The 25,206-nt window shown below is 44.2% G+C and overlaps 1 protein-coding gene across 1 annotated transcript in view; it reads right to left on the bottom strand.

Annotated features, from left to right (window-relative positions):
- Positions 1–267: 267 nt before the first annotated feature.
- The window catches only part of LDLRAP1 (low density lipoprotein receptor adaptor protein 1), a 113,140-nt gene continuing 88,201 nt past the window's right edge, over positions 268–25,206 (bottom strand). The window contains exons 6-9 of the mRNA XM_070764093.1: positions 23,521–23,601; positions 14,653–14,774; positions 10,169–10,203; positions 268–717 (exon numbers count right to left, since the gene is read on the bottom strand). Coding sequence (XP_070620194.1) covers positions 567–717; positions 10,169–10,203; positions 14,653–14,774; positions 23,521–23,601 — 389 coding nt within the window. The 3' untranslated portion in view covers positions 268–566. The remainder of the gene's footprint in view (positions 718–10,168; positions 10,204–14,652; positions 14,775–23,520; positions 23,602–25,206) is intronic.

Below are 25,206 nucleotides of genomic sequence, written 5' to 3'. Positions count from 1 at the left end.
CAGCTAGTTCAGCTCTTCTAAAATAAAATTTTAAAAAATCTGAAAGTTCTGATATTGCAAAGGAGACCCTGTGTCCTTCACGAAACAAAGCTGTCCTGACTGCTTGTCATATGCAATCCCCAAGGGGTGGAAACTGTCCTATGTATAAGGTCAAGCTACATGATGCTACATCATTTCCATAATAGATGCAAATCTGAAAAGAGTCTTGAATAAAATCTACTCAAGGAGCACCTTGTCATCTCCATAAAAGCAAAGACCCCAAAAAGGTCATACATAAAAAGCTGTATTAAAAGTATCTCAATCCCACCTCCCCCCATCTGACATCTGCCAGATAACGCTTCCTACGAGTCCTAATATACCTGGAAGGTTCTTGGGAGGGAAGGCTGAAGAAGAAACTTTGGTTAAAAGTGGAAGGGCGTCAACATGACCCCTACCTAAACCAAATCAAGGCTTTGGGGGTCCGTTCCAGTTCCAGTCAGCAGAATACAGTGCATCTTAGAGGTTATCTTAGTTGAGGAGGGGGGAAAAAGAGCTTAACAAGGGAAAGAAAACCCCAAGAGAAGATGTCAGAACTCAAAGAGTTGGTCGTCTTTTTCCGTCTCCATCGTGGAATCTACTTTGTCCCAGTCAACCGGCGAGAGGATTTGAGCACTTTGGATGTCCTGAGATGTCAAGCTGATGTCAAGGACTTGTGGGTTGGTTCTGGACTGTGCCAGCCTGCAATGACAAGGCAAGATGAACAGGTGAAGAAAGGGAGGCGCCAGCGGTGACTTGCTGAAGAAGAGAAGGAAGATACAATGTTGCCTGGCGGGATCTGGGGGAAGAGCCTTTTCTGTGGTGGCCCTTTGGAATCAACTCCTTCCAGGGATTCGCACTGCCCCCACCCTCCCTCCCTTCCACAAGAGTATAAAGATCCATCTTTGCCGACAGGCTGGCCGCCGCTAAGACCAACTTCTAGCTCCGGCTGACCAACGGATTTATATTGGCTGAATGTGAGTGACTGGGTTTTTTTAAGAAATTGGGTTTTTAGTATGTTTTTAGATTTATATTTCTGCATGTTACGTATTTATTTTTGTTGTGTGCTGCCCTGAATCTAAGGAATAGGGCAGCATAGAAATCAATCAATCAATCAATCAAACAAACAAACAAACACATAAATACATACAGCTTCCTGGTTCAGACAGAGTATACTTTAGAACAGGGGTCTCAACCTTGCCGACTTTAAGACTTGAGGACTTTAACTCCCAGAATTCCTTGGAATTGAAGTCTACAAGTCTTAAAAGTTGCGAAGGTTGGAGATCCCTGCTTTAGAAAGCTCCCACACAGAAATATAGAATTAAATCCCAGGGGGGAAAAAAGTAATTCGCTAGGAAAGAAGGACCAAGATGATTTAGCTGGAAAATCGGGTTCTTCTACGCGAAGGACTCATTTCTCTAACATTATTATTTCTTAATAGTTTGAACTCAAATCACCAAAAGGTATTCTAAGGGAAATTGGGATCAAAAGGCCTGTATAAGGTACACAACTGGATTCTGTTAAGAAAAACTATAAGGGGAAAAATGCATCAGGCAAATTGGGAATTAAAATACTTGTTTGATGCTTACTCCAAGAGGGGTGACCTTTTAACATAGATGGATGGATGGATGGATGGAAGGAAAGAAAGAAAGAAAGAGATTGATAATGTATATCATCTCTCTACCTCTACCTCTCTCTCTCATCTCTCTCTCTCTCTCTCTCTCTCTCTCTCTCTCTCTATCTATCTATCTATCTATCTATCTATCTATCTATCTATCCTCTCTCTCCCCCCTCTCTTTGTATATGAGTGTGTTTGTGTGTGTAACATATTTTTGCTGACAATGAAAAGGAAGGAAGACTAATATAGATCTATCTATCTATCTATCTATCTATCTATCTATCTATCTATCTATCTATCTATCTATCTATCTATCTATCCTATATACACTGCTCAAAGAAATAAAGGAAACACTTAAATAACACAATATAGCTCCAAGTAAATCAAACTTCTGTGAAATCAAACTATCCACTAAGGAAGCAACACTGATTGACAATCAGTTTCATATGCTGTTGTGCACATTCAACTTTGTGTGGAATAAAGTATTCAATGAGAATATTTCATTCATTCAGATCTAGGATGTGTTATTTGAGTGTTCCCTTCATTTTTTTTAGAGCAGTGTGTGTGTGTGTGTGTGTGTAACATGTTCACCCTAGCACAAGGCCAAAAGCACCAGCCTGAAGATGACGAGTAGGACCTCATCAAAGTGTCGCCAGGAATTTCTGAAACTTACACGGGAAGAAACCCAAATATGCCAAAACCTTCATACCTGTACCCGTCAAAATCTACGAAAACACACACACACACAATCTAATGTGACAAACGATGGTGCTGAAATAATCCCCCAAACGAGACCTTGAGTGAAATGGACCCTTGGCATGCCTCTGTGCTACATCTGGCCAGCAGAGGGAGCCGTTGGTCCAAAGCCACCATCAGAGGACCTCATGAGAAGCAAGGGTGTGTCCCTCATACACTAACAGTATCACCTGGGAGAAAGGATCTGTGAGAACATCTTCCCTGCCCTGAAGGACAATGCTCCAGGGAAAGTTTCCTGCAAGCCTATGAAGAAATAAGGGCAAATCTTGGAGAGCCTCTTAGCAGTTTCTCAGCCTAGAACAGGGTTTCCCAACCTTGGCAACTTGAAGACATCTGGACTTCAACTTGGAGTTGAAGTCCAAATATCTTCAAGTTGCCAAGGTTGGGAAACACTGGCCTAGAAGACCTGGGAAAGACAGAACTCTGAAGGCATCTCCGCATACCACCCAACACTCTGCATGCCTTGTGCAAAAAATAAGTGGCCTTTTTCCAAAAAAAATGAGAAGGAGGTACTCAGACCACAAAATGCTATAGGCCAGGGATGGCAAACCTTTTTTCCCTCTGCCCACACCCATAATTCAATGCCTGGGAGTGTGAAAACAGCTTCCCCTGCCCCTTGGAGGCCCTCTGGAGGCCAGAAATGGCCTGTTTCCCAACTTCTGGTGGGCCCTGTAGGCTCGTGTTTCACCCTTCCCAGGCTCCAAAGGCTTCTCTGGAGCTGGGAGTGGGTAAAAACGCCCTCCCCCATCCCCCTGGAGGCTCACTGGAAGCCAAAAATACCCTCCCAGAGCCTCTGTGTGAGCCAAAAATCAGCTGGCCAGCACACACATGCATGTTGGAGCTGAGCAAGAGCAACAGCTCATGTGTCAGCAGATATGGCTCTGCGTGCCACCTGTGGCACTCATGCCATAGGTGGCACCCATAGGTTTCTGGTATAGGCAGAAAGATGTGTGATATTCAGAGGTGGTATTCAACCAGTTCAAACCAGTTTGGGCAAACTGGTAGTATTGACCTGCCAAGGGGGGGGGGGCTTTCCAGTTACCCGTCTTCAATCCTGTCCTATATCGCTGTGTTTTTCGACACAGCACACATGCGTAGACGTAGTGCGTGAGCGAATTGCTGTGTTTTTTGATGCACACACATTTTTAGATTCTGTGTGAGCCGGTTGTTAAGTTATATGAAGCCCATCTTTGGTGATATTACAGGGCGGATGGATGGATTGATTGATTGATTGATTATTTGTTTATTTATTTATTTGTTTGTTTGTTTGTTTGTTTGACTTCTATGCCACCCAATCCCGAGGGACTCAGAGCAGCTTACAACAATAATATAAAAATACTATTTGTAAAGGATATTGATTATATATGAAAACTGATATGGAAGCGATTAGGAGAGATTTGAACCATTTCAGCCTATTCAATGTGAGATACTAGAATTCGGAACTGCTTAAATGGAGTCTTAGCCAATAGTTATATTTCTATAGCATTAAAAAATTGGGCAGCTATTTTTATTCAGATGTCAAAAGTGACGGTGGTAGCATTGTATTCTATCACTTCCTGAAATTGATTTATTGTAAAACAATTTGATGTTGTTGTTATAATTTTTATTGTACTGTGATTGGAGAGAAAAAAATTTAAAAAAATCTTTGCCAATAATAAAAAATACAATATAAATAGATACAAAGGAATAAAAGAAGTCGAACATTTTCTAAAACTAAAACATTATAAAACTAAAACCCCACAAAAAGTTATTTAAAAAGGCAGTCACAGTCATGCACACCATTCATAAAATTGGCCATCCCGGATGTAAATTTATGGCCCCCAGGCCTGCTGACAAAGCCAGGTCTTCGCGGCCTTACGAAAGGCCAGCAGGGTGGGAGCAGTATGGACATCGGGCGGAAGTTGGTTCCATAGAGCCGGGGCGGCCACTGAGAAGACCCTCCCCTGTGGTCCCGCCAACCTGCATTGCTTAGTTGACGGGACCCGGAGGAGGCCAACTCTGTGAGCTGTTTGTGGCAAGAGACGGTCCCATAAAAAGTACCAGGAAAGGGACTACCACCCATGTCTATTTAAACCAGGGGTGCCCAACATGGGCAGCTTGAAGTCCTGTGGATTTCAACTCCCAGAATTCTCCAGCCAGCCATGATTATAACCGGCTCCGGATTAGAGTGAAGAGCCAGGTGCCATGTGCTTGGGAGCGCCTGATTAAAAAGCACGAGTCAGGGACTCTGAAAAGATTACATTTCCTGGGTTAAGAAGCTTTTCCTCTGATCCAGAAGGAAAACAAGCTTTTGGCTGGGACGCAGATGGCGGTGACGTGTTACAGTCGCCACTGATACACCTATTATAATTGGGGGCCAATCGTGCACCCCTAATAAGTAGGTATTTCAATTCAGGTCTACGTGTCTGTTTAAATCAGGGATGGCCAAAAAGAAAATAAAACGGGAAAATTCACTTATCCGTCTTGCTTAGCAATTTTTGGACTCCCTTGTAGTTCAGAGGTCTGTTCTTCCTGATTCGGACCAGTTTGCCCGAACCAGTAGTGACACGTTGGCGACATCATGATGATGTCATGGAACCGGATTGGTCATTGCTGGTCGGTGGAGGCAGCCATCTTTTGGGGGAATTTTTTTGGAGGAAATTTTTTTGGAGGAAATTTTTTTCAGGTTTTTTTTCTCCTGCACATGCACAGAAGTCAAGTTTCTGGCCCTGTTGTTAATGTATGAGCAGAGTAATCCTTGTTTACCAAGGCTGTGCTCACATGGAAACGTTTAGATTGAGATTAGTTGTAAATAACTACTCAGCCACACACAGATACACTAACTTGAATTAAACTTTACTTTGGCACCAGACCAGATTATCTCAGGGTCAGCCTTCTGCTGCACGAATCCCAGCGACCAGTTAGGTCCCACAGAGTGGGTCTTCTCCGGGTCCCGTCAACCAAACAATGTCACTTGGCGGGGGCCAGGGGAAGAGCCTTCTCTGTGGCGGCCCCGGCCCTCTGGAACCAACTCCTCCCAGAGATTAGAATTGCTCCCACCCGCCTTGCCTTTCGTAAGCTGCTTAAAACCCACCTCTGCCGCCAGGCATGGGGAAATTGAGATACATTTCCCCCCTAGGCCTCTACAATTTTATGCATGGTATATCTGTATGTATGTTTGGTTTGTATAATAATGGGTTTTTAACTGTTTTTAGTATTGGATTATTGTTATGTGCTATTTTATTACTGTTGTTAGCCGCCCCGAGTCTGCGGAGAGGGGCAGCATACAAATCCAATAAATACATAAATAAATAAATATTCAGATAAACAGTCTAAAGAAATACATATAATAAGTCAGAATAACAATCCAAATATCACCAAGTACGTAGTCTTTCTTACCAGTTGTCTTTGTCATAATCAGTAAACAAAGATACCAAGCCTAAACACAATTTAGCTATCATGTATAACTACAACACAGAGAGATTGCAGAGAAATTGCAGAGCAAACCTAACAGTGAGTAGCCATTAACAGTGCGTAGCCAGACAAAGAGAAATAAAGAGGGTGACTCAGAGAAATAAGCTATGAACTCTAGCTCCCTCTTGTGGCAGTCTGCAACATGTCAGCTAAACAGACATAGCTCAATTATAATACATACTGTTGGTTCATATATTGCCAACTCATCTATGCATGTGTCGCCGTCTTATTTTTGGCTTTTTTTCTGGGGTTGGGTTTTTTTTTTGCTACTGCACATGTGTGCGTGCAGGAAGCGGAGTGTGGCCACATGGCACAGGAGGAAACAAATTGGCAGCCTGTTTTGGTCTTAAGTCAACTTTTGACTTCAAGCTAGGGTGAAACCCATTAAGCAGTTGATTAGCTTCCTTTACTCATGGCAGATTAAACCTGTTGGATGGAGAATTCTAGGAGTTCAAGTCTACCTGTCTAAAAGTTGCTAGAGTTCAGGAACGCTCACCTACACCACATACCCATTAAATGTACTGCATGCACTTTCTCACGTGTGCATAGGTAACACCATAGGCCAAGGTACTCAAGTGGATTTGTGGGCAAGGAAGCCTTTCTTGAGTGTTCATGGCCATCACCTAGACCAGTGATGGCGAACCTATGGCACGCGAAGCCATATCTGCTGGCATGCGAGCCGTTATTGTAGCTCAGCTAAGATGTGCATGCCAGCCAGCTGATTTTTGGCTTGCTCAGAGGCTCTGAGAGGGCATTTTTGGCTTCCGGAAACTCTCCGGTGGGATGGGGGAGGGCATTTTTGCCTCTGGAGACTAGGAAGGGTAAAAGATGGGCCTACCGGACCCACCAGAGTCTGGGAAATGGACTATTTCAGGTCTCCAGAGGGCATCTGGGGCACGAGGGAGGCCATTTTCACTGTCCCCAGGCATTGAAATATGGATGTGGGCACTCGCGCATGCATGATAGCATATGGACACATGCTTTCGGCACCCGAGGAGAAAAAGGTTCGCCATCACTGACCTAGACAGAATCTCAAAATTCCGGAGTTGACTTGTACTCAGCTTGGCAGTTGCCAAGGTTTGGGGGACAACAGCTGATTAGGGATGTCCATTAAAGCCAGTGCTATTTATGGAATATTTTCTCGCAGCATTTTCACAGTTCGGGAAGCAGAGTTGGACCTGTGAAGTTTTCCACCTTACCGTAGATGCCAAAAGAGTTTGCTTAGCTCCAGGCGCCGTGAACTTAGATGAGACCAGGCGGATACATGAACCAGCAAGTGTGGACTCAGGAGAATTATGTATTCTTTATTATACTTATTTATTCCTAAGGTGGGTCGGTCCCATTCTCATGCTCATAAAATCAGGTCAGACATGTAACTGACCCGTTTTACAAACATCATGACTTATGACACTTATGGTCATAATTTGAAGACTACTGTATAAATTTAATAGCTTGGGGGTACGTTGCTCTACAAGTTTGGGGCCACTATCAAGAAGGCATTTTATTTATTTATTTATTCGATTTTTATGCCGCCCTTCTCCTTACACTCAGGGCGGCTTACAACATGTTAGCAATAGCCCTTTTTAACAGAGCTAGGCTATTGCCCCCACAATCTGGGTCCTCATTTTATCCACCTCGGAAGGATGGAAGGCTGAGTCAATCTTGAGCCGGTGATGAGATTTGAACCGCTGACCTTCAGATCTACAAGTCAGCTTCAGTGGCCTGCAGTACAGCACTCTACCTGCTGCGCCACCCCGGCTCATTTTATAGGTATTATTGGAGAAATTGCATCAAGAGCCAGAAATGAGACCAAAAATGAATGATGAAGAATGCAGAACGGTCCTCCATTCATACTCCAACTAGTATCAAGGACGCAGCTGTTTCACTGTTTGGCTGGGTGGCGGCAGCGTCTCAGATAGAAAGCCCACAAAGAGAGTGGTGAGGACAGCTGAGAAGATTATAGGAAGCTTGTTTCCCGTAATTCAGGACACTGCTTATAAGCGCTATGAGTTCAGAGCTCAAGACATTGCTAGAGACCCCGCGCATCCACTTCACCATCTGTTTCTATTGCTTCCCTCTGGTGGGAGGTTTCGAAGTATTTCTAGCAAGACTTCCAGATTCTGTAAGAGCTTGCCCCCACCCTCCTTGCCTTTCGCAAACTTCTTAAAACCCACCTCTGCCGTCAGGCATGGGGGAACTGAAACATCTCCCCCTTGCCCATGTTGTTTTGGTGTTAGATTGATTGTATGCGTGTTTTTTTAATATTCTGGGGCTGTTTTTTATGAATTTTGTAGTTTAAAATCGTAATTGGATTGGTGGGTATTGGATTTGTTATTATGTACTGTTTTTACCCTGTTGTGAGCCGCCCCGAGTTTGCGGAGAGGGGCGGCATATAAATCCAATAAATCTAATATAATCTAATCTTTGTTCCCTACGGCATCTGTGTAGTAAATGTGCAAGATTCATTTTTTTCACTATGTACATGTATACATTCAGATTAGACTGTCTTGTTTCTCTGTGTCATATAGAATATATGGGTACATGCAGTGGTGGGCAGCAGCCGGTGCGCCCTGGTGCGTGGCTCCGGTAGAAAAATCTGGGATACGTGCGCAGCTATGCAGCCCCGACATGCCCCCGAGTGAGATTTGGTTCCTGTCCACGAGAGTGGGTTTTCGGCCATTTTTGCCAATTTTTTCTTTCTGCGCGTGGTAGGAAGAACGGCCCTTTGCTGGGTACATGCATAATTATGTATGTATGTATGTATGTATGTATGTATGTATGTATGTATGTATGCAGAAAAAACAATTGCTGCCAACCTGCCTTACATTGAGGACCTGTATACTGCATGAGTCAAAAAGAGGGCGGTGAAAATAATTACTGACCCCTCGCATCCTGGACACAAACTGTTTCAACTCCTACCCTCAAAACGTCACTACAGAGCACTGCACACCAAGACAACTAGACACAAGAACATTTTTTTCCCGAACGCCATCACTCTACTAAACAAATAATTCCCTCAACACTGTCAAACTATTTACTAAGTCTGCACTTCTATTTCTACTATTTTTTTCTCATCATTCCTATCACCCTTTTCCTCCCACTTAGGACTGTGTGACTGTAACTTGTTGCTTGTATCCTAAGATTTTTATTAATATTGATTGTTTCTTCATTGCTTATTTGACCCCTATGACAATCATTAAGTGTTGTACCACATGTTTCTTGACAAATGTGTCTTTTTCTTTTATGTGCATTGAGCATATGCACCAAGACAAATTCCTTGTATGTCCGATCACACTTTGCCAATAAATAATTCTGTGTGTGTGTGTGTGTGTGTGTGTGTGCATTTAGAAACAGAAACATAGAAGATTGACGGCAGAAAAAGACCTCATGATCCATGTAGTCTGCCCTTATACTATTTCCTGTATTTTATCTTAGGATGGATCTATGTTTATCCCAGGCATGTTTAAATTCAGTTACTGTGGATTTACCAACCACGTCTTGTCATGTTTATGGAGTGTATATTAGAGGTGGGGACTCTTTGAGAGCTGTATGCAACGAAATTTCATTTTAACGTATGCCGATTACGGCACATTCCAAGTGACAATAAAGTTATTCTAAGACTCTAAGTAAGTCTCCTAAAAGTGGTAAAAGGAGTGTCACTGTTTGCAGGCTGTGTGAAATGACCCTACAAATGCATCAGGAGTGGACTTTAAATCCTGTCGCTACCGGTTCGCTTATACATGCGCGCAATGCTCAGAAGAGTTCCCTGTCACTGTCGCTATTGGTTTGCAGAACGGGCCTGAACGGGGAGCAACCGACCACTGAAACATATCCTGTTTATTATCTCATTATCTCTGAAACCTGGCCAGCTGATGGGCTTTGTGGGTTTCTTCCTGATATTTTGTGAATTCCTCACCTGACAAAGAAGTTTAGAGAACCTAAAAGTGTGCACATTTTTTTCAGTGTGTGCTGCTATTTGATCACGGATTAAATTTCCCCCCCCCCAGTTCCTCCTTCATAGGTCGGGGGTTGAAATGCAGGCTGAGACCCTCCGTTTTAGCTTCCAGAGGCTGACACATTTAAGGGATTTAAAAACCCCACTTGTATGCACAAATTAGCTCCTGCCCTAAGAAGTTATCAAAATATTTGACTTCTCCGAGCAGCCGAATCCCTTGTTCAATTAATCAAACAGACCACCAATGAAGGCTTGGGCTGCTGTTGACATTTTAGCTTAAGAGAAAGAGAAGGGAAGGTACATGAATAAAACCTTGTTCTTGGTCACACCCCTAGCAGAAAGAAGGTTCTTGAAGACTTGGTCATAATTACCTTGAAAATGCTTCATCCAGCTCGTCATTCATCGCCTTTGTTATAAAAAGAAAGGGGAGGGGAGAAATATAACCATCAATCCTACTGAAATGCAAAATCATTAAATATGAGTCTCTCTCATATATTACGTTTCACCTTTTAAGTTGTATTACTGAAATAAATGAACTTTTTAATGATATTCTAATTTTTTTAGTTTCTCTTGTAGGCTTACCAAGTGCTTTTTCTATTGTATTTGCAATTCCTTCTTTTAAAGGGAAGGGAACTAGCTATGGCTTAAACCAGGGGTCCCCAAACTTTTTACACAGGGGGCCAGTTCACTGTCCCTCGGACTGTTGGAGGGCCGGACTATAAAAAAAAACTATGAACAAATCCCTATGCACACTGCACATACCTTGTTTTAAAGTAAAAAACAAAATAGGAACGTACTACAGTGATCCCCCGAGTTTCGCGATCCCGATCATTGCGAATCGCTATATCGCGATTTTTCCACCCAATGACGTCACTCCCTTCCTTTCTCATCTTTCTTTCCTTCTCTCTCTTTCTCTATCTCTCCCCCTCTTGCTCTCGAGCGGCAAGCGAGCAGCCGGGCAAGCGGGTGACGGGCAAGCGGCAAGCGGCAAGCGAGCGGGCGAACGGGCAAGCGAGCAGGCGAACGGGCAAGTGGCAAGCGAGCAGGCGGGCGGGCGAACGGGCAAGCGGCAAGCGAGCAGGCGAGCAGGCAAGCGGCAAGCGGCAAGCGAGCAGGCGGGCGGGCAAACGGGCAAGCGGCAAGCGAGCAGGCGGGCGGGTGACGGGCAAGCGGCAAGCGATCTTGGGGTTTCCCCTTTGCCTGGGCGGCGGGAAGACCGGGGAAGGTTCCTTCGGCCGCCCAACAGCTGATCTGCTCCGCAGCGCGGCAGCAGCGAGGAGCCGAAGATGGGGTTTCCCCGTTGCCTGGGCAACGGGGAAACCCCATCTTCAGCTCCTCGCTGCTGCCGCGCTGCGGAGCAGATCAGCTGTTGGGCGGCCGAAGGAACCTTCCCCGGTCTTCCCCGCCGCCCACACGCAAACTCCACCATCTGCGCATGTGCGGCCATGGAAAAAGGGGCGCGCATGCGCAGATGGTGTTTTTACTTCCACACCACTACATCCCGAATTATCGATTATTGCGAGGGGTCTTGGAACGGAACCCTCGCGATAATCGGGGGATCACTGTATTTAGAGGGAGGAGAAGATCTGAAATTCATATATGTTTATGTTTTGTTTTTAATTTTCTTTTGTTAACATCTGATTGGCTGTACAAGGTTTTCTTGGCTTATGAAAAATGTATAAAGAAAGAAGGAAGCACTTTGGCATAATGGTTAATAAGTTAGAAATATAATTGGTGTTGCACTTTTTGAAGGAACATTAAGGAGGGAATTTAATTAAAAGAAAATGAATGTAACTAAATGACAAAATTAGAAAAAAAACCTTTTGCAACTTTTTTGATGATTGACATTAGTTACTAACAAAATACCACATTTTATTCATGGAAAATTAGGTGGTACACTGTGTTGTTTGAATGTATGTTGAGAGAAAAATTAAAAAAAATTATACCCCCCCAAAACAGTCTTTCCTTCCTCTGTCCCTCCATTTCATTCTTCCTTCCTTCCTTCCTTTCTTCCTTGTTCCCTCCATTTCTCCTTCTTTCTTTCTTTCCTTCCTTCCCTCCTTCATTCCTCTCCACTTCTCCTTCCCTCCCTCTCTTTCCCTTTTCTTTCTTTCTCTCGCTCTTTTCCCTGTGCTCTTGTCACTCACTGGCGGGCCGGATAAATGGCCTCAGTGGGCCGCATGTGGCCCGCGGGCCGTAGTTTGGGGACCACTGGCTTAAAGTATTACTAGATTTTTACTAGCTGCTTCTAAAGTCAGCAACCCTCCCTTCTTTGTTTGATGACAAGAAGACCACAGCATATTCGTGCTCCCAGAGAAGGCATCTGACAAAGTAAACCTGAACCTCTCCAACCACTTCTGTCCACCTACTTGTTTTCCATAGAAGTTGAAGATAATGGGTGGAGAAGCCATCTGGTTTGTTCTAGTTCTCCCATGCATGGTAGCCCTTAGGGGCCAAAAGTTATAAAGCAACTTTAGGGAAAGTTGCTAAAGGTCTTCAGAGAACTGATGACCTCTCTTCTGCATTGGGCCAATTTGTATTTGTATTTATTAGATTTGTATGCCGCCCCTCTCCGAAGACTCAGGGCGGCTAACAACAATATAAAAAGACAATGTAAACAAATCTAATATTAAAACAATCTAAAAAACCCCAATTTAAGAGACCAATCATACATACAAGCATACCATGTATAAATTCTATATGCCTAGGGGGAAGGGAAATTTCAATTCCCCCATGCCTGACGGCAGAGGTGGGTTTTAAGGAGCTTGCGAAAGGCAAGGAGGGTGGGGGCAACTCTTATATCTGGGGGGAGCTGGTTCCAGAGGGTCGGGGCCGCCACAGAGAAGGCTCTTCTTCTGGGTCCCGCCAAACGACATTGCTTAGTCGACGGGACCCGGAGAAGGCCAACTCTGTGGGACCTAACCGGTCGCTGGGATTCGTGTGGCAGAAGGTGGTCCTGGAGATATTCTGGTCCGATCCTGGTAAATTGCAATTTGGTCTGAGATAAAACTATCCATATGCCAGTGGTTCTCAAATTTGCAACTTTAAGATGTTTGGACTTCAACTCCCAGAATTCCCATAGCTATGCTATGCTGGCAGGGGAATTCTGGGAGTTGAAGTCCACACACCTTAAAGTGGCCAATGTTGAAAACATACTGATATGAAACAGTTCAACCGTGAAACCAATTGCCCAGAGAAGCGTTTGGCTGCCCTTTGATTAATGAGTTCAAATGGAATAAGGGTAACCATTTGTTTCGGGTCTGTCCTTGTTATATTTGCAATGAGCAGGGTTTGGTTTTGACGGCTTGAGTGGTCCTTTCCAAGCCTCAGTGATTCTAACGACGCAAAAGAAAAATGGTATGCTGTTCTCCATTGAAGATCTTCAAATATCTTGTAGGAGATGCTCTTAGCTCTGGATTCCCCGATCATCATTAAGATTGCCCTCATCACCTCGAGGTTCGATTACTGCAACGCTCTCTACATGGGGCTACCTTTGAAAAGTGTTCGGAAACTTCAGACCGTGCAGAACGCAGCCGCGAGAGCCATCGTGGAGCTTCCAAGATTCGCCCACGTTTCTTCAACACTCCGTGGCCTGCATTGGCTGCCGATCAGTTTCCAGTCACAATTCAAAGTGTTGGTCATGACCTTTAAATCCCTATATGGCATTGGACCAGATTACCTCCGGAACCGCCTGCTACCGCACGAATCCCAGCGACCGATAAGGTCCCACAGAGTTGGCCTTCTCCGGGTCCCGTCGACAAAACAATGTTGTTTGGCGGGCCCCAGGGGAAGAGCCTTCTCTGTGGCGGCCCCGGCCCTCTGGAACCAACTCCCCCCGGAGATTAGAACTGCCCCCACCCTCCCTGTCTTTCGTAAACTACTCAAGACTCATTTATACCGCCATGCATGGGGGAGCTGAGATATTCCTTCCCCCTAGGCCATTACAAGTTATGCATGGTATGTTTGTGAGTATGTTTGATTTTATGATAAGGGTTTTTAGTCGTTTTTATTATTGGATTGTTACATGTTGTTTTTATCATTGTTGTTAGCAGCCCCGAGTCTACGGAGAGGGGCGGCATACAAATCCAATAAATTATTATTATTATTATTATTATTATTATTATTATTATTATTATTATTATTGCCTTTAAAAAATCCTTCACCTGTGGGCTTTTGAACCTCGATCGCTAATAAATGCATAAAAATTGAAACCCTGTAGAGCAGAGGTCTTCAAACTTGGCAATTTTAAGACTTGTGGACTTCAACTCCCAGAATTCTCCAGCCAGTATAGCTGGCTAGAGAATTCTGGGAGTTGAAGTCCACAAGTCTTAAACTTGCCAGGTTTGGGGACCCCTGCTGTAGAGACTATCACATAGACTTGCAGAATTCCTCAGCTAGAATGTTTCACTCAGGAATTCTGGGAGTTGAAGTCCACAAGTCATAGAAGAGCCAATATTCCCTACCCCTGGCCTACGGGAACAATAAAGCATACTGTGAGATCTGCACACACACACACACACACATACACACAGGGCAATTTGGCTCCCATTCCAACAGCAAATGCAAAGGTTCTTTCAGAAGCTGCCCGGCAACTCAACAGCAAGTTACAGTACTGTTCTGATTTACCTCTTGTGCAAAGCTGTGGCTTATTTTAATTAGTTTATTGAGGAAAGCACAGTTGATTAAGACCATACAACGCACTACATCATAATCCATCCCAGGCAAACCGCAATGAAGTGATCAACAACACACCCAGCCGAAAATCACACAAGCCACACGATAATGGGATGGGAAGCACATGCTTGCTAAGCAAGATCTTTGCCAAGACTGCACATGGCTTCCCACACACACTTACCCACACGTTGTTGTTTTCTGACGAAGGGGACTCACAGATTCGGCTATCCGCGTGCACAGAATTTGTCTTCAAAGGAGTTTTGGTGACATTTTCCAAGTCTAGCAGGTTTTCTACGGTGACTGCTGTGTATGAAATGGGGAAAAAATAAAATAAGGGTGAGATTTAAGAATAAGAATGAGAAATAAGAATACAAATAGTCCTCAACTTTTGACCACAATTGAACCTGTGCAATAGTGTGCAATAGGGTTGATATTCCTGGAGGGGTCTGTAATATGGCAAATGATTTAGCTTTATTAGATAAATGGTCAAAGCAATGAAAACTGCAGTTTAATGTTTCCAAATGTAAAATAATGCACTTGGGGAAAAGGAATCCTCAATCTGAGTATTTATTTATTTATTTATTTATTATTTAGATTTGTATGCCGCCCCTCTCCGAAGACTCGGGGCGGCTCACAAAAGAGTAAAACAAATCATAAATAATCCGAATAAATTTAAAATATTTAAAGATTAAAAAAACCCCCATAAACTAACAAACACACACACAAGCATACCATGTATAAATTAAACATGCCCAGGGGGAGATGTTTCAATTCCCCCATGCCTGATGGCAAAGGTGGGTTTTAAGGAGTTTACGGAAGGCAGGAAGAGTAGGGGCAGTTCTGATCTCTGGGGGGAATTGGTTCCAGAGAGTCGGTGCCGCCACAGAGAAGGCTCTTCCCCTGGGCCCGCCAACCGACATTGTTTAGTTGACGGGACCCGGAGAAGGCCCACTCTGTGGGACCTAATCGGTCGCTGGGATTCGTGCGGCAGGAGGCGGTCTCTGTGTTAGCAAAAACTTCAGAAGAGAAGGATTATGGGGTAGTGGTTTCTGACAGTCTCAAAATGGGTGAGCAGTGTGGTCGGGCAGTAGGAAAAGCAAGTAGGATGCTTGGCTGCATAGCTAGAGGTATAACAAGCAGGAAGAGGGAGATTGTGATCCTGCTTTATAGAGCGCTGGTGAGACCACATTTGGAATACTGTGTTCAGTTCTGGAGACCTCACCTACAAAAAGATATTGACAAAATTGAACGGGTCCAAAGACAAGCTACAAGAATGGTGGAAGGTCTTAAGCATAAAACGTATCAGGAAAGACTTCATGAACTCAATCTGTATAGTCTGGAGGACAGAAGGAAAAGGGGGGACATGATCGAAACATTTAAATATGTGAAAGGGTTAAATAAGGTCCAGGAGGGAAGTGTTTTTAATAGGAAAGTGAACACAAGAACCAGGGGACACAATCTGAAGTTAGTTGGGGGAAAGATCAAAAGCAACATGAGAAAATATTATTTCACTGAAAGAGTAGTAGATCCTTGGAACAAACTTCTAGCAGATGTGGTTGGTAAATCCACAGTAACTGAATTTAAACATGCCTGGGATAAACATATATCCATTGTAAGATAAAATACAGGAAATAGTATAAGGGCAGACTAGATGGACCATGAGATCTTTTTCTGCCGTCAGTCTTCTATGTTTCTATGTTGCTAAATGAGAAACTTAAGAGAGTTTTGCCTTGCCACAATTGAGTCTTGCCACATCCTTGCCACATTTGTGTCTTGCCACATTTGTGTCTTGCCACATTTGAGTCTACAGAGAAAGGCGGCATAGAAATCCAAAGAAACAAAGAAACAAAGAAACAAACAAATAACTTGGCCAAATGAATTACTGCCACTGTTAAATTAGTAAGATGGTTGTTGAGTGGATCTGGTTTCCCCATTGACTTTGCTTGGCAAAAGCTATGCACGTGACGCTGGAATGCTGCAACTGTCATAACGCATGAGTCAGTTGTCAAGCATCAAATGTAAACCCCATAGCTATGGCAATGCCACAACAGTCGTAAGTGTGAAAAATGTCCAGGTCACTTTTTAAAGTGCCATTGTAACTTCAAACGGTCACTAAACAAATGTGCTAAGTCAAGGACTACCTGCAAGAGCCACGATTAGAATACAGAACTGCAGGCTACTTCTGCTGACTGTTGGTTGATTGCAATTTGGCAGTTCGAATCTCATCTGGGGGAAAAATGACTTATGACCTGTTCTCACACTCGCAAACATTGCAACATCCCAACGGTCACAAGACCAAACTTTGGTCCCTTGGCAACTGGCATGTATTTATGACCAGGTGGGAGTGGCTTGATGATCATGCAACCGGGAGCGGCTTAAAGGTCATGTGACTGGCTTAAAGGTGGCCAACTTGACGTCACTCACATCAAGGGTTTGGGTTAGGGTGCTTGGCCTCTCCTCGCCTCAAGGAGATACAATTTCCCTCTCTATTTACTATTACTGAACACCCAAAATATACTATTTAATCCTATGAATATATTTGTATTTGTATTTATTATATTTGTATGCCGCCCCTCTCCGTAGACTCGGGGCGGCTCACAACAGTGATAAAAACGGTACATAGAGACAAATCTAATAATTACAATCTAAAATAGCAATTAAAAAAACCCAGTAAATAAAAACATACATACAGTCATGTTGTGCACAGAAACTACATAGGCAAGGGGAAGATGTCTCAGTTCCCCCCAGCTTGACGACAAAGATGGGTTTTGAGGAGTTTACGAAAGGCAAGGAGGGTGGGGGCAGTCCTAATCTCCGGGGGAAGCTGATTCCAGAGGGTCGGGGTTCTGTTTAGTCGACGGGACCCGGAGAAGACCAACTCTGTGGGACCTAATCGGTCGCTTGGATTCGTGCAGCAGAAGGCGGTCTCGTAGATAATCTGGTCCAGTGCCATGAAGGGCTTTATAGGTCATAACCAACACTTTGAATTGTGACCGGAAACTGATCGGCAACCAATGCAGACTGTTGAGTGTTGGAGTAACATGGGCATATTTGGGAAAGCCCATGATTGCTCTCGCAGCTGCATTCTGCATGATCTGAAGTTTCCGAACATTTTCAAAGGTAGCCCCATGTAGAGAGCGTTACAGTAGTCGAGCCTCGAGGTGATGAGGGCATGAGTGACTGTGAGCAGTGACTCCCGGTCCAAATAGGGCCGCAACTGTTGCACCAGGCGAATCTGTGCAAACGCCCTCCTTGCCACAGCTGAAAGATGTGAGCTGTGGATCGAGGAGGACGCCCAAGTTGCGGACCCAAGGTTATGGATGGACAGATGGAATTGTCCTTGGGAGGTAGAACCCACAGCCACTCCGTCTTATCCGGGTTGAGTTTGAGTCTGTTGACACCCATCCAGACCCCAACAGCCTCCAGGCACCGGCACATCACTTCCACTGCTTCGTGGAAGGCACACAAAAATATACATTAACTACTATATAATTTTTATGTGTATGTACACATACACAGGCAGCTCTTCTAAAATTACACACATTCAACCTCATTTACTGTGATAGGAAAAACATACCCAGAGCCCAAAAGGGGGGGGGGGGGGGAGAAAAAAAATTCAAAATTTTTCTACCAGTTCTGCATACCTGACCATACCCGTAGGAGCTCCCCACTATCAGTTGCAGAGTCCTGGGTTCAGGTGATCTCCATCTGAGACCTTCCCTGCCAGTTTCTCATAAGCAAAGACAATGGCGGAAGATGGAGTTGCTTAACAACGGCACGATTCACTTAAGAACTGCAGTGATTTATTTAACAACCAGGGCAAAAGGGTCGGAAAGCCAGAGCCAACTCCTTTAACCACCCCTTTCTTTAGCCACAGACATTCTGGTCCCAATTTATTTATTTATTTATTTGTTTGTTTGTTTGTTTGTTTGTTTGTTTCGTTCGTTCGTTCGTTCGTTCATTCATTCATTCATTCATTCATTCATTCATTTATCAGATTTGTATGCCGCCCCTCTCCGTAGACTCGGGGCGGCTCACAATACAATAAAAACAGTTCCTGACAAATCTAATAATTTACAATTTAAAATTTAAAATAGTTAAAAAACCCCATTTTTAAGCAGACATACCTACAAACATACCATACATAAATTATATAGGCCTGGGGGAGATATCTCAGTTCCCCCATGCCTGACGACAAAGGTGGGTTTTAAGGAGTTTGCGAAAGGCAAGGAGGGTAGGGGCAGTTCTAATCTCTGGGGGGAGCTGGTTCCAGAGAGTCGGGGCCGCCACAGAGAAGGCTCTTCCCCTGGGGCCCGCCAACCGACATTGTTTAGTTGACGGGACCCGGAGAAGGCCCACTCTGTGGGACCTAATCGGTTGCTGGGATTCGTGCAGCAGAAGGCGGTCTCGGAGATATTCTGGTCCAGTGCCATGAAGGGCTTTATAGGTCATAACCAACACTTTGAATTATGACCGGAAATTGATCGGCAACCAATGCAGACTGCGGAGTGTTGGTGTAACATGGGTATATTTGGGAAAGCCCATGATTGCTCTCGCAGCTGCATTCTGCACGATCTGAAGTTTCCGAACACTTTTCAAAGGTAGCCCCATGTAGAGAGCGTTACAGTAGTCGATCCTCGAGGTGATGAGGGCATGAGTGACTGTGAGCAGTGACTCCCGGTCCAGATAGGGCCGCAACTGGCGCACCAGGCGAACCTGGGCAAATGTCCCCCTCGCCACAGCTGAAAGATGGTTCTCTAATGTGAGCTGTGGATCGAGGAGGACACCCAAGTTGCGGACCCTCTCTGAGGGGGTCAATAATTGTTGTAAGTCGAGGAGCAACTGCATCCATTTGGACACACAGCCACGCTGATGAGAATGAGACAGTGGGAAAATTGCTTGGGGTCCATTTGCAATAGGCTTCGGACCCCTGCTGCAGAAGATGGAAAGGTCACGTTAGTTTTCCCTACCTAAGACTACTCCACCTGGCCATTTAATTTAAAGCAATTTGCACCCTGCCGGCTTTCGCAGATAGATTTTCTTTTTTTTGCCGCAGGACGATTGCAAGAAGAGTGTCACTTAAACACAATACTTGGAAGGCATGACCCCATTTTGCAATCCAGGCTGTAAAAGTTTTAATGGGTCCTTGGAACGGCACAGGGAAAGCGGCTGGATAGAAAATGTAAACAAACCCTCCCTCTTCCTCTCTTCCCTTTGAAGAACAACACACACACAGGAATCATGATGGCAAAGCCAAAGAGGTCGCAAGGGGCTGCCACATCCATGATGGATTCTGTTCTCTCGGGCTCTCTGGTAGACTCCTCCCAAAAATGCACAAGTACAAATTTCAGACACACACATGTTTGAAAATTCAAAGCAATGTTCTTTATAATGAAAATTCACTTAAACCAAGCCCTCTTTTGGGATAGCAAAGAGCACTGGTCTCCAAACAAACTGGTAATTTGTACAAGTCCCTTATCAGTTCTGTGATACTTAGCTTGCAGCTGTGAGGCAATTCACAGTCCTTCTTCTTCCACAAAGTGAAACACACTTTGCTCTGGGTTAGTTTCAAAGCAGGGAAAAATCAGCACACAAAAGGTCAAAGTCAGTAAAGCAGTCACGAAACACAACGATCAGATAATCCTCCACAATGGCCAAACCCACAGGCTGCTATTTATAGCAGCCTCACTAATGACCACAGCCCCACCCAACCACAGGTGGCCTCATTTTCTTTGATAATAATCTCTCAGTTGTTGCTGCCTATGCATTGCTCTCTGCATGCGTGGCTGTATCATTAACTCTGGTTCTGAATCCAAGGAGGAGCTAGATAATTGATCTCCTTCTGAGCTGTCTGCCACACTCTCCTCCTCCCTGTCACTCATGTCCTCCTGGTCAGAGGAGCCTTCATCAGCAGATTCCACCGGGGGGGCAAAACAGGCCTGCAGCATGTGGATGTCTCCCCCACATCCACAGTCCTTGGGGCAGGAGCTGGGCCAGAGCTAACCACAACAGATTCCAATCCAGTATCAACGGCATTGGCGCACTCATGTGGTGCACACGGTGTGCATCTGAAGCCGAGGGTTTTTTGGGAAATCAATGTGGGGAGGAATCCATGCTGAAAAATACAAATTCGGTTTCCTCCTCCTTTTATATCTATTTTTACCCTCTGTGCCAGTAAAGGGCTACCAAAGTTTTTACTACCACAATGAGGGCGTGGCGTATTTTGTGGGCATGGCTTGATGGTCATGTGACCGGGTGGGAGTGGCTTGCTGACCATGTGACCATGTGGGAGTGGCTTGACAATCATGTGACTTGACCAAGGATTTTCCAAGAACCTCAAAACAACAACAACAACAATAATAATAATAATAATAATAATTTATTAGATTTGTATGCCGCCCCTCTCCGCAGACTCGGGGCGGCTCACAACAATAATAATAACAATGTACAATGTAACAAATCTAATATATAAAAGAAAGTACAGTGTTCCCTCGCTTTCCGCGGGGGAAGCGTTCCAAGACCGCCCACGAAAGTTGAATTTCCGCGAAGTAGAGATGCGGAAGTAAATACACTATTTTTGGCTATGAACAGTATCCCAAGCCTTCCCTTAACCCTTTAAACCCCTAAATTGCAATTTTCCATTCCCTTAGCAACCATTCAGATTATTACTCACCATGTTTATTTATTAAAGTTTATTAAAAAAATATTTATTAAAGGCAGACGAAAGTTTGGCGATGACATAAGACATCATCGGGTGGGAAAAACCGTGGCATAGGGAAAAAACCCGCAAAGTATTTTTTTAATTAATATTTTTGAAAAACCGTGGTATAGACTTTCCGCGAAGTTCGAACCCGCGAAAATCGAGGGAACACTGTATCTAAAAAACCTGACATTTAAAACCATACAACAGAAGCATACCCAATACCCATATCAATGGACTCAAAACAAGCCAGTCATCGAATTCACCCCCATCCTAGAAGTGAGCAGCTATAGAACAGTGAAATGACAGGAACGTCTCACTTAGAATTTTGAAAGCACATTTTGAGCATTGTCATACAGGTGCCTTCGTGATTAAAATGGCCACTCACAAAATAATCACTTACTCAAAGACTACAATCTAAAGTGTCCCTTGCTACTTTCACAGCCTAAGTGAGTTGGCCACAGAGTTGGCCTTCTCCAGGTCCCGTCAACTAAACAATGTCGTTTGGCGGGACCCAGGGGAAGAGCCTTCTCTGTGGCGGCCCCGACCCTTTGGAATCAACTCCCCCCAGATATCAGAGTTGCCCCCACCCTCCTAGCCTTTCGTAAGCTCCTTAAAACCCACCTCTGTCGTCAGGCATGGGGGAATTGACATGTTCCTTCCCCCTAGGCTTATAAAATTTGTGTATGGTATGCTAGTGTGTATGATTGGTTTTTAACTTGTGGTGTTCTTAAAATTAATTTAATATTGGATTTGTCTTGTATTGCTGTTGCTGTGAGCCGCCCCGAGTCTGCGGAGAGGGGCGGCATACAAATCTGATTAAACTAAACTAAACTAAACTAAGTGAACATCCCAAAATGCTCCATTCCACATAACAGTCTTAACCCTCCTTCCTGCAAACTGCCAAACAAAATCAAGGTTTCTGGCAAAACATTAGAATTCAAGCATTATTCATTTTATTTTCTAGAGCAGGGGGTCCCCAAACTTGGCAACTTTAAGACTTGTGAATTTCAATTCCCAGAATTCTCCAGCCAGCTATGAAGACCTCTGTTCTAGAGAATACTATTGCCATTTGGAAAGGAGGACCAGGCAGAAACCCAAATCACATAGAATTAATTCCAGATCTTATCTCCTTATACTTTTCCTAGACACTTTTGTTTGTAGCAGAATCGCCGGCTTTGGGGGTTTTAAACGCTTTCGGGAAGAACGCAGAGGCTGCCGAAAGAGGACGCCTTGTGTTTTCTTTCAACATCTTTCCATGCACATTGGGTGCTGGGGTGTGGAGCTCCATTTTCGCTACCCCACTGCGTGTCCCCCCCATCCAGGCAGAAGCCCCACCCTGCTCTGTGCCTGTGCAAAGCGTTCTGTGTACGCGCAGAGGATAAAAGAACCCAAATGGCAGTGCCTGGGCTGGTGGGAACAGCCTCCTGTTGCTCTCGGATGATCGACAGGCACGAGTGGACCAGGAGCATTTTACTCCTGCTATGTAGCAGATATCCATGAAGTATGTTGGCCAAGCAAAGTAGTTCCCAGATTCTACTTTCAGACTGCACTTTCTTTCCAAGAATTTAAGATTTTTATTAATATTGCTTCTTCATTGCTTATTTGACCCCTCTGACAATCATTAAGTGTTGTACCACATGATTCTTGACAAATGTATATTTTATTTTATGTACACTGAGAGCATATGCACCAAAGACAAATTCCTTGTGTGTCCAATCACACTGGGCCAATAAAATTCTATTCTATTCTATTCTATTTAATATACTTTATTGATTTATACAAAAGGAAATAAAACAGGGGAAAAGGGGGGTTGGAGTATAAAAAAGAAAGTGGGAAGGGGATGGGGTAAACAGTGTTGTTATATCACAGCTTATATATATTGTTGTATACACATTCCAAGCATTTGTCCATATGTAGATATTTCATATTCAGTGTTCTTATTTGGGTAATGTTATAGCTGTAATACTTGATAATCCAACAATAAAGTGAAAAGAAAGTTGATAGAAAGAGAAAGAAGGGAGAAAGAAAGAGAGAAGAGAGAGAGAAGAGAGAGAGAGAGAGGTAGTACCTGCAAGCAAGCAGGCATTTGAATTGTGACGACTTAGTTTGGTTGTGTTTGTTGTTTTTGTTAGTGAAACGTAATCATAGATTGTAATATTAGTAGGTTTCTAGTAATTATCAGGTGGATTGAACTCAGACAGGGGTTGTATTGATTTTGATCCGATTTTTTGTTATACATATCTTTATTTTGGTTTGTATTAAGCAATTTTAATTTCTATTCTATTCTATTCTAAACTTGGAAAATTCAACAAGTTTTCCTTATTTACTGAATCCTTGGTTACTTACATGCTTTTGGGAAGGAAGTAACTGAATTTAGGCTGCTGGCGGTTTCTCCTTCCAAGATGGCTTTGTCTCTCTTCTCCTTCTCTGCCGGGGGAACAGGAAAGGACACAAAATCTGATCAGGTTTTCAGTCCGTTTTAAGACCGCAATTTACAAAGTGGCATTTATAACCTACAAGAAAACAACTCAAGAAGCGTGGGAAATTTGGAAAAGTCAGATTATAAAAGCCCAGGCTAGTTCAATACCAATGAAGAAGAAAAAGAATAGGTCACAAAATAAACCATAAAAAACTCTCTGAAAGACAAAAAACGGACAGGTATAAAAAGTGGAAAGAAGGGGAAATAACTGAGGCACAATACCAGCAAATAGCCCGAACCTGTAAAGATGAAGTGAGGGAAGCTAAAGCTCACAATGAACAAAGGGACACATGCACAGAAATACACAGCAAACAGAGTCCATCATCTGTACTGTTTGCTGTTTTCCTGAAGGCAAATTGCTGGGAGGCAGAATCCCCCCCCCTGTTTTCTTTCCTCAAAACTAAGTTGTGTCATATTCAGCGAAGGCCTCCACTTACCTTTTCCTACCGGTACTGGGATCCCGAGGCTGGTATGGTCGGGCATGCGCACGACACATGTGTGCACGTGCCCCCATATGAGATTTTGCTTTTGAGCATGCACCCAATCTACTAATCTCATGTGAGGACGGTAGAAGCAAAGCAAAAGCAAAAATTGGTGAAATCTCGCCCGCACAAGTGTCCGTGCACGAGATTTTTCTTCGGGTGCATGCGCAGATGTGATGTTTCACGCGGGGGGGCAGACACACATGTTGGGCATGCAACTGCCCGCACTAAACTATGGAGCCCACTAAAAAGTCCTAGCGGATTGCCAGTCCCATTCGTACAGGCTGGGGCCATTACTGATCCTGTGCATCTCATACTCTGAAAAATACGGTAAGTAGAACCCACCCCTGGGGATGTGGTGTTGTTCCAGCAAGAGAGGATTCCCAGTGGAATCTTCTCTTGGATTTTTTGGGAAGCCTGGGAGGTCCCCAGATGCCAAGTGGGTTTTTGGGAAGCCTGGAAGCTCCCCAGATGTTTTTGGGAAGCCTGGAAGCTTCCCCAGATGTTTTTTTTGAAGCTTGGAAGCTCCCCAGATGTTTTTGGGAAGCCTGGAAGCGCCCCAGATGTTTTTGGGAAGCCTGGAAGCTCCCCAGATGTTTTTTTAAGCCTGGAAGCTCCCCATGTGTTTTTGGGAAGCCGGGAAGCTTTCCAGATGTTTTTGGGAAGTTTGGAAGCTCCCCCGATGTTTTTTGGGAAGCTTGGAAGCTCCCCAGATGTTTTTGGGAAGCCGGGAAGCCCCCCAGATGTTTTTGGGAAGCCGGGAAGCTCCCCAGATGTTTTTGGGAAGCCGGGAAGCTCCCCAGATGTTTTTGGGAAGCCGGGAAGCTCCCCAGATGTTTTTGGGAAGCCGGGAAGCTTCCCAGATATTTTTGGGAAGCCTGGAAGCTCTCCAGATGCCGAGTGGGTTTTTGGGAAGCCTGGAAGCTCCCCAGATATATATATTTATATTTATATTATATTATATAATATATATTTATTAGATTTGTATGCCACCCCCATCTGTAGACTCGGAGATGTTTTTGGGAAGCCTGGAAGCCCTCCAGATGCCGAGTGGGTGCCCCTTTGGGGCTA

This window comes from Erythrolamprus reginae, chromosome 11 (assembly GCF_031021105.1).
Source record: "Erythrolamprus reginae isolate rEryReg1 chromosome 11, rEryReg1.hap1, whole genome shotgun sequence".
In the NCBI taxonomy this organism is placed as follows: Eukaryota; Metazoa; Chordata; class Lepidosauria; order Squamata; family Dipsadidae; genus Erythrolamprus; species Erythrolamprus reginae.
This window is presented reverse-complemented; position numbering and strand designations above follow the sequence as displayed.